This window comes from Spermophilus citellus (assembly GCF_964194105.1).
Source record: "Spermophilus citellus genome assembly, chromosome: 5".
Lineage (NCBI taxonomy): Eukaryota > Metazoa > Chordata > Mammalia > Rodentia > Sciuridae > Spermophilus > Spermophilus citellus.
Window position 1 is genome coordinate 84,325,527 of NC_138186.1, and position 17,530 is coordinate 84,343,056.

General features: G+C 40.5%; 1 protein-coding gene across 1 annotated transcript; it reads right to left on the reverse strand.

Annotated features, from left to right (window-relative positions):
* Positions 1-9,744: 9,744 nt before the first annotated feature.
* LOC308649820 (heterogeneous nuclear ribonucleoproteins A2/B1-like) lies at positions 9,745-10,878 on the reverse strand. Its single transcript, XM_081295662.1, has one exon. It carries the CDS (start codon positions 10,770-10,772, stop codon positions 9,822-9,824), a length of 951 nt encoding a protein of 316 aa, XP_081151788.1. The 5' UTR covers positions 10,773-10,878; the 3' UTR covers positions 9,745-9,821.
* Positions 10,879-17,530: the final 6,652 nt, after the last annotated feature.

The window sequence follows — 17,530 nt, forward strand, 5'->3', positions numbered from 1 at the left end:
GATTCCCAGCACCACAAGGAAAAAAAAAACTTCAAATAGCCACTGCTTATATCTATAATAGAAACTAGAGAGTTCACACTCCCTCCCACACACACTCTCAAAGGAATCTCACTTCTACTTTCAAACTCCCTTTCCAAATCCAGTTTCTAAGATACAAATCATTGAGCAAATCCTCCTTCCATACCATTTTTAATCCTATTTCCACCATTAAAATAGGCAGAGTCGAATTTTATGTATGACAATTATAGTACCATAATCCTCTTTGCAAAGTTGAAAGTGACTTACTTACATAACTGGGCATGTTGGCGGTGGCAGTGGTACACACTTGTGATCCCAGCATCGAAGAGACTGAGGTGGGAGGAGCTCTTGAGCCTAGGAGTTCGAGATCAGCATGGCAATTTAGCCAGATCCCATCTCAAATAAATAAATACAGTAAACAAAAAGTTAATTTAGGATTAGCACTCAGTGGTAGGGCACTTGCTTGATTACCGGACATGTGAGGCCTTGGATTCCATCCCTGGTACCACAAAATAGCAACAACAGAAACAAAACAACACGGAAAAAAAAAAGTGGGGGAAAGAAAAAAAAGAAGTTAACGTCAAATAGTTAGGAATCAAATTTAGGTGTGGTGTCTGTAATTCCAGCAATTTGGGAGGCTGAGACAGGATGATCACAAGTTCAAAGAGAGCTTTGGCAACTTCCGCAAGGCACTGTCTCAAAAAATAAATAAATAAAAAATAACAGCCAGGTGTAGTTGCACAAACCTATAATCCCAGTGGCTCAGAAGACTGAGATAGGAGGATCGTGAGTTCAAAGCCAGCTTTCAGCAAAAGCGAGGTGCTAAGCAACTTAGTTAGACTCTGTCTCTAAATAAAATACAAAATAGGTCTGGGGGGGCTGGGGATGTGGCTCAAGCCATAGAGCGCTCGCCTGGCATGCGTGCGACCCGGGTTCGATCCTCAGCACCACATACAAACAACTATGTTGTGTCCGCCGAAAACTAAAAAATAAATATTAAAAAATTCTCTCTCTCTCTCTCTCTCTCTCTCTTAAAAAAAAAAAAAATAGGTCTGGGGATGTGGCTCAGTTGTGGAGTGCCCCTGAGTTCAATCCCTGGTATCAACAACAAACAAAACAAAAACAAAAAAAGACCCAGGGACTAGGGTGTAGTTCCATGTGCAAGGCCTTGTGTTCAATCCCTGACACCAAAAAAAATCAAAGAAAATAAAAGCCAAATAAAAATCAAATTCTCAAAAACACATTCTAATCCCATCATTTCATTTCTTTAACTTTCCTATGGTTTTCTTTTTCCCCTCTGATTCTCATACATTCGATTGCTTATTTCTTGCAATGCAGAAGATTGTACTCAGGACATTGTACATAATAGGTGAGCACTCTACACCACTGAACTACACCCTCAGTTAGTTTCTATATTTTCAAAGGCAGGGGAAACTGGGTGTGGTGGTTCCTTTCGGTAATCCCAGCAACTCAGGAGGCTAAATCAGGAGGATTAAATGTTTGAGGCCAGCCTCAACAATCTAGCCAGATCTGATCTCAACATAAAATAAAAGGGTGGGGGTGCTAAGGAATGAATTTGATCAAATTACAATGTCATATTTTATGCATATACAGTTTTGTTTTTGTTTTTGGTGCTGGAGATTGAACCCAGGGTCTTGTGCATGCAAGGCAAGCACTCTACCAACTGAGCTGTATCCCCAGCCTGCATGTACAAATATGTACAAATGTGTGACAACAAATCCCATCTATGAACAACTACAATGAACCAATAAAAAGATGTATTAAAAATGGTCTGGTGCTCTATTTGTGTAATATGAGATGAACTGATTCTGTCATCAAATTAGAATGAATAAATAATTTAATAAACAAATCAATAAACAAAGGTATTATGTAAAACATGAATAAATAGATTCTAGATGGACATCTAGAAATAGAGCTTAAACTATACCATATTTCATACCCGAATGATAGCTTTGCACAGTGGCAGTATCGTAGCCAATGAGGTTTATCCGAGGCGCAATTATTGCTAATTGAAAACTTTTCATACCTGAATGAGTTGCTAGTGATTAAAAATTCAAATGTTGGGGCTGGGGATGTGGCTCAAGTGGTAGCGCGCTCGCCTGGCGTGCATGCGGCCCGGGTTCGATCCTCAGCACCACAAACAAAGATATTGTGTCCGCCGAAAACTAAAAAATAAATATGTTAAAAAAAAAAAAATTCAAATGTTAAAAAAATTCACTTAGTGGGAATGGTGGCACATACCTGTAATCCCAGCTACTTAGAAGGCTAAAGCAGGAGGATTATAAATTTTAGGCCAGTGTGGGCAGCTTGGCAAGACTATCACAAAAGCTCAGTGGTGGAGCACATGCCTAGCATGTGTGAGGCCCTGGCCCTGGGTACCATTCCCAGATCTGCAAGAGAAAGAGAAAGAGGGAGGGAAAGAACCATAAAGTTCCAGATAAAAGCTTTTATATTCTTGGTGTGGAGGATACTTTTTAACAATGACACAACAGTAGAAGACATTAAAGTAAAGAAAGATGGTGGAATGAGATGGACATCATGACCCTAAGTATATGTATGATTGCCCTACATTATGTACAACCAGAGAATTGAACTGTTGTGCTCCATTTGTGTACAATAAATTGAAATGCATTCCACATCATATACAACTAAGTAGAATGAGGGAGGCCAACCTTATGGGTGACTGAGTTACACTCCCCAGCTGGGTGCTGAGGCGCTCAGTCACAGAAATGGGTGTGTCTTGCTACAGCCCCATGGGTGAAGCTATGCTCACCTGTTCCTTTGTAATATAACCCCTTGCCCTGTTTAGGGAAGAATCTTCCATGGAAGTGCCTTGTGTGTGTGTCCCCTCCTCTTACTGTGCCCTTGGGTGTGGTCTACCCAGGTGTCAGTCAGCCTGCTGACAGTGGACATCATGAAGATAGACTCAGCCCCCTGAAACCTGACCCCTTGCCTCATTTGAATAGCTTCTCCTCAATAAAAGGGGTCAGCGCATGCTCTCTCTCTCTCTTTCTGCGGACCCTTAAGCTCAGAGGAGCCGTCACAGCGTCACAGCAACCCCAAAGAAAAAGGTATTTGTGTCTTTTGTGTGGTTATTTTGTGCAGCCCAGTTAACCCAGTTTAACTAGAGTGACCCCTGAGCCTTTTAGTCTCGAGAACAGAAACCCTGCAGTAGAACATAAAAAAAAAAAAAAAAAAGAATAAAAAGTAAAGGGAAAAAAATGACCTGGTTGCTAGAGTACCCCTGGGTTCAATCCCCAGTACCAAAAAAAAAAAAAAGGGGGGGGGGCAGTGTTATAGCTCATTGGTAGAGTGGTTAATCTAGCATGTGTGAGGCCCTGAATTTGATTCCTGGAACTGAAGAAAAAAAAAAGGTAAAAAAAAAAAAAAAAGATAAAAAAGGAATAATTTCCTGACATGAAAATTCTATAAAATTCACTTTTCAAGGTTCATCCATAATGGTCTATGCAGACAGTCATGTCCGTTCATTTACATGTCATTTGTGGACTTTCATGCTACAACAGCACAATTGTTCAATTGGAAAGAGACAGTATGGCCCATCAAGTCTAAATTTTTACTATCTGGCCCTTTATAGAAAAAAGTCTGCTAATTCCTGCTATACAGAGCTTTCAACTCAAAGTGTTTTCTGTGGACCAGAAACAAGGGGCAATCTCTGGGAATTTATCAGAAAGGCAAAATCTTAGATCCATCCCAGACCTGCTGAATCCAAGTCTGAATTTTAGCAAGTTTCCAAATGATTTGTATGCACACTTCAGTATAAGAAGCACTGCTAAAGTACTGTGCTGTTTTAGTTGAAGGGTTTGGAGAAAAGCAAGACTAGCAACTAGGAAACTTAGGCAGTTTAAGAATAAGAGACAGAGGGCTAGGGCTGTAGCTTAGTGGCAGAGAGCTTGCCTAGGCACTGGGTTCTATCCTTAGCACCATATAAAAATAAATAAAATAAAGGCATTCTGTCCATCTACAACTACAAATTAAAAAAAAAAAAAAAAAAGGAGACAGAGGTAGAAGGGACAAGGTCCAAAGACATTAAAAGAATGTCTGCCGGGCTGGGGATGTGGCTCAAGTGGTAGCGTGCTCGCCTGGCATGCGTGCGGCCCGGGTTCGATCCTCAGCACCACATACCAACAAAGATGTTGTGTCCGCCGAGAACTAAAAAATAAATATTAAAAATTCTCTCTCTCTCTCCTCTCTCACTCTCTCTTTAAAAAAAAAAAAAAAGAATGTTTGCCATTGGGTTTGCACAGACAGCAACACATTCTTGCCTCTAGGCCTCTGAGATTCCTGCATATTTAGTGCAAGTTAACATACAAATCTGCATTCCCCCCACCCCCACTACGGGCTCTAACTCAGGGTCTTGAGCAGGCCTTATACTACTCTCTACCAGAGAGCTACATCCCCACCTCCCAATTGCATTTCTTATGATTAAAGTGTGTTTTGCTATGGCATCTTTTTTTTTTTTTTTTTTTTTTTTGGTACAGGAGATTGAACCTGTGGGTTCTTAACCATTTGAGCCACATCCCAAACCTTTTTATTTTGAGACAGGGTCTCACCAAGTTGCTTGGGCCATTGAAAAGTCCCTCACTAAATTGCTTAGGGACTGGCCTTGAACTTGCAATCTTTCTGCCTCAACATCCTGAGCCACTGAGATTACAGGCTTGTGTCACCATGCCTGACTGCCATGGCTTCTTGAATTAGCAGAAAGATACTCAAATTAGACAATACTCAATATTCTCATCTCTGTAACAGGCAATAGCTTCCATTCTGCCAGAAACTGGCCTGAAGCAACTGCTATAGTAAAGTGTTTTTGTTTTGGTTCTGGAAATTGAACCCATGGGTACTTACCACTGGGCTATATCCCCAGCCCTTTTTTATTTTTATTTTATTTATTTATTTTTTAAATTTTATTTTTAATATTTATTTTTTAGTTCTCGGCGGACACAACATCTTTGTTGGTATGTGGTGCTGAGGATCGAACCCGGGCTGCACGCACGCCAGGCGGGCGCGCTACCAGTTGAGCCACATCCTCAGCCCCCTTTTTTATTTTTTATTTTGAGACAGAGTGTCACTAAATTGTTGAGGCTAGTCTCGAATTTGCGATCCTCTTGTCTCAGCCTCTGGGATTACTGGGATTACAGGCATGTGCCTCCATATCCAACAGCAAACTATATATATAAATTTTTTTACTATTTTTGGGGGTACTAGGGATTGAATTTAGGGGCACTTGACCACTGAGCCACATCCCCAGCTTTATTTTGTATTTAGAGACAGGGTCTCACTGAGTTGCTTAGCGCCCGGACTTTGCTGAAGCTGGCTTTGAACTCACAATCCTACTGTTTCAGCCTCTCAGCCACTAGGATTACAGGTGTGCGCCACTGTGTCTGGCTAGCAAACTATAATATATATATATATATATATATATATATATATATATATATGTTTTAGTTGTAGATAGACACAATGCCTTTATTTTTATTTTTATGTGGTGCTGAGGATCGAATGAAGAGCCTCACAAATGCTACCACTGAGCCCCAGCCCCAGCCTGCAAACTATATTTTTAAGGATGATTTTACATTCATTTAACTAAAGAATGTGCTAGACTTCAAAATGTACATTTATGTATGTGTGTGTGTGTATGTGCGTGTGTGTAACAGGACAAAATGGGTCTGGATTAAAGAGAAGATAGTATGTGAAATAGTAAAGAACAAAACAACATTTTGAGCAAGCACAGGGAATGAAACAGTGATTCTAACTTGAAATTCTTGAAATGCTGGTAAGTGCATACACATACATTTTTATATATTTACATATAATGTTGTTAACTGTAATATGCATTTATATATGTATATGTATATAATCTCTTAAATTTTTAAAATCACTGATATAAATTCTTTATTTAAACATTAACTTTGCATTATTATTGTAGGATATAATGATTTTCATATACATTGTACAATGTACTATGTATCTCATCATCAACTTTTTTTTTATTTTTGTAGTTGTAGTTGGACACAATACATTTATTTTATTTATTTTTATGTGGTATTCAATGTGGTATTCAGGGTTGAACCCAGCGCCTCGCACATGCTAGGCTAGTGCTCTACCGCTGAGCCACAACCTCAACCCCCGTCAACTATTTTTTATTTAAAAATACTTAATATTTATTTAGGCACAGTCACTTTTTTTTTTTTTTTTGGTACCAGGGTTGAATGCAGGAGCATTTGCCCTCTGAGCCACATCCCCATCCCTTTTTCTATTTTACTTAAGAGAAAGGGTCTCACTGAGTTGTTTAGGGCCTTGCTAAATTGCTAAGGCTGGCTTTGAAATCTTGGTCCTTTTGCCTCAGCCTCCCAACCACTGGGATTACAGGTGTGCACCACCACTTCGGATGGCACATGTACTTGTTTTTTTTTTTTTTAATTGTAGATGAACAGAATGCCTTTATTTTATTTGTTTATTTTTATATGGTGCTAAGTGTCAAACCCAGTGCCTCACACATTCTAGGCAAGCACTCTGCCACTGAGCTACAGCCCCAGTCCAGCACTTGTACTTTTTTTTTTTTTAAAGAGAGAGAGAGAATTTTTCAATATTTATCTTTTTTTAGTTTTTTGGCGGACACAACATCTTTGTTTGTATGTGGTGCTGAGGATGGAACCTGGCCGCATGCATGCCAGGCGAGCGAGCCACCGCTTGAGCCACATCCCCAGCCCAGCACATGTACTTTTAACTTTACTTTTTAATAAGGAAAAATTCAAATACATAAAAGTAGAAGTAATGAGAAAATAATTCTTCCCTGATCTTCTCTTCTCCATATACCACCCACCAAAATGCATGTATTATTAACTCTTGGAGGTCTTATTTCATCCTACTACTCCCACCTCTTCAACTAAATTATTTTTGAAACACATGGCAGGCATCACAGCATTTTTGGGAAAAGTAATGCTGGTTTGGGTCAGATCTTTTTTTTTTTTTAAGAGAGAATTTTAATATTTATTTTTTTAGTTCCTGGCAGACACAACATCTTTGTTTGTATGTGGTGCTGAGGTTTGAACCCGGGCGGCAAGCATGCCAGGCAAGCGCGCTACCACTTGAGCCACATCCCCAGCCCTTGGGTCAGATTTTAAAGGACGTATAGGCTCTGCCTATACCAGGAAGAGAGTAAGAAGCCTCCAAAGGAAGGGTCTGGTTTGAACCCCAGTAGGAGGGCAGGAAAATGCAAGTCCAGACCATTTGGCTCGTGGAAAAAATTTTATAGGTATTTGTGGGAAGTAAGTTTTGAAAGGATGGTTCAGCTGGAATGAGGGTAACAACCATACTTATCTTTGTGGTTTTGGTACACCTTGAGGGAGAGTAGTGCTGTTAGGACAAATATTACAGGAGATCATTGTTTTGTACTAAGCTCCTTTGTAGACCAGACTAAAAATCAAAATGGAGTCTCTCACACTACAGTTCCAGATCACCAAACTGAAACTGAGCTGTTTATCTGACCTTCACAGAAGTCAGGATTAAAGGGATAAACAGCCAAACTCCAAATCAGCCAATTTCAATTGGCATGATAATGAAGTTCCTTGTGCTTTAATCCTTCCACAAGAGAAGTAACCTGAGGGCAATTAATCAGTTATTTCCCCATGGTACTATCCCCCTATACAAGGAAAATAACTGAAGCCAGGTGCTGTGACACACACCTGTTACCCAGATACTTAAGCCTGAGAGAGGAGTATAGCAATTTCAAATTTGAGACCAGACCGCGTAATTTAGCAAGACACAATTTCAAAATAAAGAGTGCATTGGCACAGACCTGTAATCCTGGTTTAAAAAAAAAAAAATTTAAGGTCAGTCTTAGCAATTTGGCTAGATCCTCAACAACTTAGTGAGACCCCTGTCTCAAATTTAAAAATTAAAACAAACAAACAAACAAACAAAAAAAACGCGGGGCTGGGGATGTGGCTCAAGCGGTAGCAGGCTCGCCTGGCATGCGTGCGGCCCGGGTTCAATCGTCAGCACCACATACAAGGATGTTGTGTCCGCCGAGAACTAAAAAATAAAAATATTAAAAATTCTCTCTCTCTCTCCTCTCTCACTCTCTTTAAAAAAAAAAACAAAAAACGCTGGGAAAGATAGCTTACCTGAGGTACAGTGCTTGCTTGGCATGTGTAAGGCCTCGACTTCAATACCCAGCACTGTAAAAGAAAGGCAGGGGAGAAGAGGGAGAAATAAAGAAATATGTCATACACATGCCAAGTCCTCCATGGGAATTGGTCTTGTAGGGTCTCGGAAATAACCATCTGTTTTAATGCAGCTTCCTGCCCTGAGTCTCTGGTAATTGTAGACCTCACTTAATTTCTTTTTCTCTTATATTTTATTATCATATCATTATCATTTTGGTAAATAATAACATTGGACCCATGGGTGCTTTACTACTGAGTTACAGCCCCTAAGCTGTCTTAATTTTTTTTTTCTCCTACAGATTTTTTTTCTTTTTTTTTTTATTGGTTGTTCACAACATTACAAAGCTCTTGACATATCATATTTCATACATTAGATTGAAGTGGGTTATGAGCCCCCAATTTTACCCCAAATGCAGATTGCAGAATCACGTCGGTTACACATCCACAATTTTACATAATGCCCTATTAGTAATTGTTGTATTCTGCTACCTTTCCTATCCCCTACTATCCCCCCTCCCTTCCCCTCCCATCTTCTCTCTCTACCCCATCTACTGTAATTCATTTCTTAATTTTTTTTTTATGTCTCAATAAGTTGCTTAGAGTCTCCCCAAATTGCTAGGCTAGTCTCAGCTTTAGCTTCAGTCTCCTGCCTCATCCTGCTGAGCTGCTGGAATTACAGGCAAGCGCCAACATGCCTGGCATGAAAAATATTTTTAAAATATCTTTTTAGATGTAGATAGGCAAAATACCTCTATTTTATTTATTTTCATGTGGTGCTGAGGATGGAACTAGGTGCCTCACACATGCTAGGCGAGTACTTTACCGCTGAGCCACAAATCCAGCCTCGGTGATGAATATTTTTAACATGTCATATACATGGAGCAAACAGCAATTTGTTTATTTACTGGTACTATAATAGTGATCAACTACAGCCCTTGCTCCGCGGCCACTGCAACTTTTTAAAATTTATTTTTTAGTTATAGGTGGACACAATACCTTTATTTTTTTTGTGCTATTTTGAGGATCAAACTCTGCCTCATGCTGTGATCACTCTACCTCTGAGCCACAACCCCAGCAACCACCAACACACGTGCAACTTATTTTTATTTTCTTTAGATTTTATTAAGTCATAAATGTACAACAGCTTCTTAACTCTACACATGCACTTAATTTTTTTAAAGGAAAATGTTATGTTTTATTACATCATGATCCTGGCTAATATCTTAAAGTTTTCACGTCACCTGATACTTTACAAATTTAACATTATCAAAGAAGGAATGCTTCTACACTTACAAAGAACCGCTAGAAAGTAACAACAATTAAAAAGCTAAGAAACTGTCTCAAAGGCTTTTATTATTTTTTACAATCCTTCCCCCATAGTAAGGTAATGTTATTAAATAATCTAATCTGTTCTCAAAATGGCTCTCTGCCATCTGCTCTGGTGTCTTCTGCCATATCATTGCATATTTATGCATGACTGAGATAAGAGTTTCCTTAACATTGTTATTTCGATAACCTGAAGCTGTTCAGTTACCTTTGAGCTCTCATCCTCTCCTATTTACACAATGAAGCTCAAGGCAAATAGGATGAAGCTCATTATCGGCTCCTCCCACCAGAACCCTCACTTCCTCCAGGACCATAATTTCCTCTACCACCGGGTCGCCCCATGTTCCTGCTACCCAAGTTTCCACTCTTCAATAGACTATATTTAGAAGGTTGCTGGTTACAATTTCCAAAATCATTATGACTTCCACTTCCACAATTTCCTCCTCCAGAGTTGTCATAACCACCTCCATAGCCCCCACCCCGGTTTCCATAGCCAGATCCTCTACCACCATGGCCTCCTCTTCCTCCTCCATAACCAGGGCTACCTCCAAAATTGCCACGTCCAGGTCCTCCTCCAGATCCATTAGAGCCATCCCCAAATCCACGTCCGCTTCCATATCCATCAGATCTTCCTCTAAAGTTGCCTCCTCTTCCACTCCTGGAACTTTGGACTTTTTGCATTTCTTGTCTCGACAAAGCCTTTCGTACTTCTGCATTATGACCATTGATGGTGTGGTATTTTTGCAATACAATTTTGTCCACAGGATCAGGGTCATCAAAAGTAACAAAACCAAAGCCTCTTTTCTTTCCAGACTGCCTATCGGTAATTATCTCAATGGTGTCAATTTTTCCATATTCTTTAAAGTAATCTCTGAGGTGGCGTTCCTCGGTATCTTCTTTAATTCCGCCAACAAACAGCTTCCTCACAGTCACACGGGCCCCTGGTTTTCCAGATTCCTCTCTTGCTACAGCCGGTTTTGGCTCAACCACTCTCCCATCAATTGAATGCGGTCTTGCAGCGATGGCAGCATCAACCTCAGCCTTGGATGAGAAGGTTACAAAACCGAATCCTCTTGATCTTTTGCTTGCAGGATCCCTCACAACCACACAATCTGTAACTTTTCCCCATTGCTTGTAGTAGTTTCTTAAACTTTCTTCTGTGGTTTTAAAACTTAAGCCACCAATAAAGAGTTTACGGAAGTGTACCTTTTCTCTCTCCATCGAAGACTCAGTCGCTTCAGCCCGATTTCCCGCAGGCAAGTGAGATAAGAGAGATCTCTGCAGACAAACACGAACCGGACTCGTCCTGGCGCTGGAGTGAGAACTGCCACTGAAGAGCACCTCCACACAGGACCCTCGCTGCTGCTACTGCTGCTAGAGTGGCTGCCGCTCTTTTTCTAGGGCCTTCCACCAACTCACTCCAATTTATAGTTAAAATGGACTTGCTCCTCCCTAATCTCTCCCCTCCCTAATCTCAGGGAAATGGGATTACCTTTTTTTCCCCCCTTGTTAGGCAGATTTATCTTGTCCTTGAGTTCACACCCACCATAGGAATGAAGTAATCCAGACTTTGGGGAGGGTATCAGAAGATCTCAGAAATGACTCTCTTCCAAATTAACAAGGGAATTATAACTCCAGACAGAAAACCTGTGGAATGTAGCCTTTGAATCACCTCTTTAAAAGTCTCTTGTTCCTGCTGATGGTCAGAATCACAGCCTTTAGGACACCTGTCCCCTGTGTTTCTCCTTTGCTAGTAAAGCAAAAAATCGTCTCTTTTTCCTTTTTTTCTCTCAAAACTGTGTCCTCATTATTGATTGGCATCAGGGACAAGGACCAAGCTTTTAGCAACAAAAGGAAGCTTGCTGCTGTGTTTTCTTCGGCATGTCCCTGGCATGTTCTCAGCCCACAGGCAGAGTCAATTTTCCTTTGCTCAGCCAGTTTCATGGCAAATTGGTTGTGCAAAAGAGCTGGGTACAAAGTATCTGAAAGGGTAAAGTTTCTAAGCTGGAAACCTTGAATTGAAATGTAAAAGATTAGGTACTATTAAATTCCTCTGTTACACCCAGATTCCTGAGATAGTTAAGACAACGCCCTACTGGCCATTCAGCCTAGGGCCCTGTGCAGTTTGTCACAGGGCCCGAACCAATCAGTTTGAATGTGTACCCAGTTTAGAAGTGACCAATCACCCCCGCCCGCTCTGTTCCCGCCAATGAATGGGCTAATCATGTATCAGAGTTGTTGTTCAATTTTCCCGCGCCTCATGATGATTTGTTCTGATGTATGCAAAGCCCCCCGCCCTCTCCAAAAAGTGTACTTAAGCTTTGCTTGACCTCTGCTCTGGGCTCTGGGCTGCTCTCCCTTCTTGAGTGAGCACGGAGCCCCAGCGCGCTGGAATGGATCCCCAATAAATCCCCCTTGCCATTGCATGGAGCTAGTCTCGTGTGGTCTCTCCTTCTCCGACGTTTCGCCGGACCCTTACATATCCATACTTCAGTTTGTGTCCACTTGGCCTGTTGTGTATATTTTCTAGAAAATGCTGGGGTGGTATGACTGTACATTTTGAAGAAGAGTAAGTGAGGGGCCAGGACAGTGACACATGCCTGTAATCCCATCGGCTCAGGAGGATGAGACAGGAGGATTATGAGTTCAAAGCCAGCTTCAGCAGAAGTGAGGCACTAAGGAACTCAGTGAGATGCTGTCTCTAAACAAAATTCAAAATAGGGCTGAGGATGTGGCTCAGAGGGCAATTGCTCCTGAGTTCAATCCCTGGCACCCTCTTACCCTTCCAAAAAAAAAAAAAGTAAGTGAGGGAAGCTGAGCAAAGGTGGCTGAGGGAATAGACTAGCAACCAAGGATTTGGATTTAGACTGCCAAGGATTATTAAATTGAGATATAAATAAAGTGAGCTCTTGGCGTGGCCATGGGTTCAACAAACCATTGGGGATGCTTAGTTTCATATACCATGCAAGTCAGAATGAGAAACAATGGGTTCAAGGTTTTCACCCTAGAGCTACTGCAAGAGCCCCTGATACTTTAGAATAGTGTTTGTCACACTTCAGGATTCATTCACATTTCCTGGAGTCCAGGTTAAAACAGAATCCCATCACAGAATTTGTGAATTATTAAGCCCCACCCAGAATCAATACTTTGCATTTTAAAATAAAATAAAAAGGTCTGAAGATGTAGTTCAGTGGTAGAGTAGCCCTGGGTTCAACCCCAGTACCACAAAAAGAAAAATGAACCAGTGACTTGTTACCATCATGGAGGAGCCCCAGAGCTACTTCAGCATACTTCCAAGCCTCATCCTGTCAGCTACAAAACCAGTTCAGAAGTGTTGTTTTCCCCAGTCATTTTGCCCTGTGTTATGATATCCAAGTTAGTTTATGTGCATAGTTGTAATAGTTGACCAAGTATGCTTTTTGATATAATAATGTCTTTCTAAATCAAGAACACCACCTAGCATGCACAACGCCCAGGGTTCAATCCCTAGCACTTGGAATCGGAAAAAAAAATCAAATACCACTACATAGACTATAGGATAGTTTCAAAGAATTCACATTTATAAAATGGATGCTCTCCAAGTTGGCCTCTCTTTGGAAAGATGGTCAAACCCTATGGGCCCCCAGAGTTCTAGGGCAGCCAATCTTGTTGGTGCTTCTTTACTACATAACTTACTTTTTTTTTCTGACTCCCTTGGTGTTGCCATTTTCCCCTCAGCTCACGTGAATGTACACACTGGCTACAGCATCTGGAAAAATTGTGGTAATACAGCAGTTTGGGAACGGAACAGCAGGATTAGGGCAAGTCATGATGAGTAAGTATACTTTCAACCAGGAATATCCTACATCATTGGAAAAATTACTACCTCTGCACTGAGATTGCTCCAGACTGCAGAGGCACACAGCTGTAGGGACTCAGATGAACCAAGAACCCATTGTGGAAGCTCAGTTGTGTTCGGCACACATAATCAGGAGTCTCTCTGTTTATCTAAATGCATACTTATTAAGTGCTTCCTCTTTGGATATGTTTATCGTGCTTCACCATTTTCTGTATGTTCCCTAATGGCACACAAAGATTTAATTATTTTAAGTACAGCTTTGTTGTGCCACATGCATTTATTCACTCATTTGTCTGTTCATTCTCAGTCACTTGTCTACTAAACATTAATTCAATGTCTGGCACCATACTTGACATTAGAAGTACAAAGATGGGCCAGGCATGGTGGTACAGGACTGTAATTCCAGCTGCTTCAGAGGCTGAGGCAAGAAGATCACAAGTTCAAGGCCAGCCTCACAACTTAGTGAGGCCCTAAGTATTTAGTGAAACCCTGTCTCAAAATCAAAATTAAAAAGGATTAGGGATGTGGCTTACTGGTTAAGAGCCCCTGAGTTCCAAAAAAGGAAAAAAAAAAAAAAAAGCAAAGAACAAAGATGAGTAGATTATAGTGTCAGATCATTAGGTCTCAGGGTTCTAGAGGAGACAAATGTGAAAGCAGATAATTCCTACAAAGCTATAAGGAGTGACAGGCAGGTATATACCAAATACCCGACTGATGGAGCCCAAAAAAATTACCCGGAGGAGATGATAATGGACCTGGGTTTTGGGTAGGGACCCCAGTAGGGAGACTCTAATCTAGATGGAGGAAACAATGTGTATAAAGACAAGGAGGTAAGAAAGCAACTGACTAGCTCATGGCTGCCTGTGGCCAAGGAGTGGCAGCAGATGGAACTGGAAAGGTAAGCAAAGACATCAAGTAAAGCAGTTGCCCACAAAACTAGATATACCTGCTTTCGCCCTGGATAATATCATTCAGAATAGATTGGTTAAATATGCAGTAGGAAAATTTCAGAAAGTATGACACAAATAACTGGGGGTTTTAGTATATTAATTTTAACTTTAAAGTTTATTAACCTTAAAAACAGTCATATTGTTTGAATATTATCACTGTCATAGGAAAAAAGGTTAAGACTCATCAGAAGGGGATTGTTCCCATTAGACCAAACAATATAAATTTTCTCCAAGTTTGTACAACTTTCTTTTGGGTGCACTCTACAAATAGACTACATCTTAAGCCCTTTTTATTATTATAAGACAGGGTCATGCTAAGTTACCTAGGCTTGATTTGAACCTGTCATTCTCCTTCCTCAGCCTCCCAGATTGCTGGGATTACTGACATGAACCACTTTTACCTGATTTGGGACTGATTAGTTAGCTTATCAATGTTATTTTTTAATATTTATTTTTTAGTTGTAGTTCAATACAATATCTTTATTTTATTTATTTATTATTTTTATGTGGTGCTGAGGATCAAACCCACGGCCCTGCACATGCTAGGTGTGCATTCTATCGCTGAGCCACAACCTCAGCCCAGCCCAGATTATCAATGTTAAAATTTCTCATTTCAAATTTATACTTTTAGTCTTGACTGTCTATAGAAAGAGGGATGTTCTCATCAAAATTTCCTTTCCTTTTACAATTTTAGTATAAATTAAGTTTATTTTAAGCACAGTCATACAGTTATTCTCTGATATGTAGCTATCAAAAAAAATTTTTTTTCATACTATTGAATGAACCCAGGGGTGCTTTACTGCTGAGCTACGTTTCTATCCCCATCCTTTTTTTTTTTTTTTTTGGTATCAGGGATTGACTGAGGGGTACCTAACCACTGAACCACATCCCCAGCTCTTATTATTACATTGTTGTTGTTATTCTATTTTTGAGACAGGGTCTTACTAAATTGCTTAAGTCCTAGTTAAATACCTAAGGCTGGCTTTGAACTTTGAATCCTCCTGCCTCAGTCTCCTGAGTTACTGGGATTACAGATACGTGCCATTGAGACAGGCTTAGATTCTTCTTTTTTTGTAAAATATTTTTAGTTGAAGATGGACACAATACCTTTTATTTGTTTATTTTTATGTGATGCTGAAGATTGAACTCATTGCCTCACACATGCTAGGCAAGCGCTCTACCACTGAGCTACATCTCCAGCCCTCAGATTCTTTTTAGGCAGATTTCCTTACAACATTCAGATGCATTTGTGTTTAGTACAAAAGAGAAAAGGAGCTAGGCTCGGTGGTTCACACTTGTAATCCCAGCAGTTTGGGAGGCTGAGGCAGGAGGATCACAAGTTTGAAGCCAGCCTCAGCAATAGCAAGGCACTAAGCAACTCAGTGAGACCCCATCTCTAAATAAAATACAAAATAGGCCTGGGGATGTGGCTCAGTGGTCAAGTGCCCCTGAGTTCAAAGTTCAGTCCTTCCCCTCAAAAAAGACAGGAGATGCAGTCTTTTTTTGGGGGGTGGTGGTGGTGGTACTGGAGACTGAACCCAGGGGTACTTAAACACTGAGTCACATCCACACCCCTTTTTATTTTTCATTTTGAGACAGGGTCTCGCTAAATCACTTAAGGCCTCACTAAATTGCTGAGGCTGGCTTTGAACTTGCAATCCTCTTGTCTCAGCCTCTCAAATTGTGGGAATTACAGGTGTCTGCCACAAAGCCCAGTAGAATATTTCAAACATTTAAAAGTACAGCAACTAATATGCTACTAATATAACTAGCCTCTAGATTTAACAGATGGTAATTTTTATTTTTTTAAAATTGAGCCCTCAAAGTTGAGAGCAAGCTAGGTATGGTAGTGCCTTTTCCTACAATCGCAACTACTCCTGAAGCTAAGGCAGGAAGATTGCTTGAGTCCAAGAGTTGCCAGCTTGGGCAATACAGCAAGATCTCAAAAAAAAAAAAAAAAAAAAAAAGGAAAGGAAAGAAAGTAAACAAAAAGAAACAAACCCATGAGCACTTTTTTCCTTATAAAAAGAAGTCATAACCCAGGCATGGTGGTGCATGTAATCCCAGGGTCTCAGGAGGCTGAGGCAGGGGGATCACGAGTTCAAAAACAATCTCAGCAATTTATAGAGGCCCTAAGCAACTCGGTGAGACCCTGTGTCTAAATAAAATACAAAAAAGGGCTGAGGATGTGGCTCAGTGGTTAAGCACCCCTGGGTTTAATCCCCAATATCCGCCCCCCCCCCAAAAAAAATTACAATGTTAAATACTTACAGGGCTGGGGATGTGGCTCAAGCGGTAGCACGCTCGCCTGGCATGCGTGCGGCCCGGGGTTTGATCCTCAGCACCACATACAAACAAAGATGTTGTGTCTGCTGAAAAAACTATAAATAAATAAATAAATAAATATTTAAAAAAAAAAACCCACAAAATTTAATGGCTTACAAAGAATTTTACATTGTAGAAAACCACCCTTCCAAAGATAAGGAATATTAAGAAGGCATTTTAAAGACTAGAAAACAGAGCCTTAAGGAAGCCTGTGACTTGCCCACTGTACCAGCACTGAGTGACAGATCTTTGGCTAGAAGTCACATAGATTTTCACTATACAATGTAGTCTTTTTTTTTTTTTTTTTTAGCACTGGGGATTGAACCCAGGACCCACACATGCTAGGAAGTGCTCTATCACTGGGGTGACCTTTCTAGACCTCCACATTACTACTTTTGACTGACTGGTGCATGGTGTATTCTCTGAGACAGATTGGAAGAGTGTCTTTGTTATAGTTTTGGAGCTATACGACCTGTACATTTTAAGTGAACCATAAAGTATGTTTGCCTTAGAGCAGGTTTGTACATGCACTGTAGCTGCTTCTAAGTAACACGTGCTGAATTGAGCTTATAAGCATGTTTCTTTTTTTTTTTTAAATAAAATTGTTTTAGTTGTAGATGGACACAATACCTTTATGTTATTCATTTTTATATAGGGCTGAGGCTTGAACCCAGGGCCTTACACGTGCTAGGCGATCACTCTACCACTGAGCCACAACCCCAGCTCTTAGGAGCATTTTTCTATCACCCACATAGTGGCATTTCTTTAGTCCATTTTCTTATTGCTGCTCCTCTTTAATCTATGGCCCAGTGTTTGTCAATTCTGTCATCAGACTTTCTGGCTTTTCTTTTCTTTTAAAGAGAGAG

Coding starts and splice junctions, on each gene's coding strand:
- LOC308649820 (XM_081295662.1), bottom strand. CDS start 10,772: ATGGAGAGAGAAAAGGTACACTTCCGTAAACTCTTTATTGGTGGCTTA.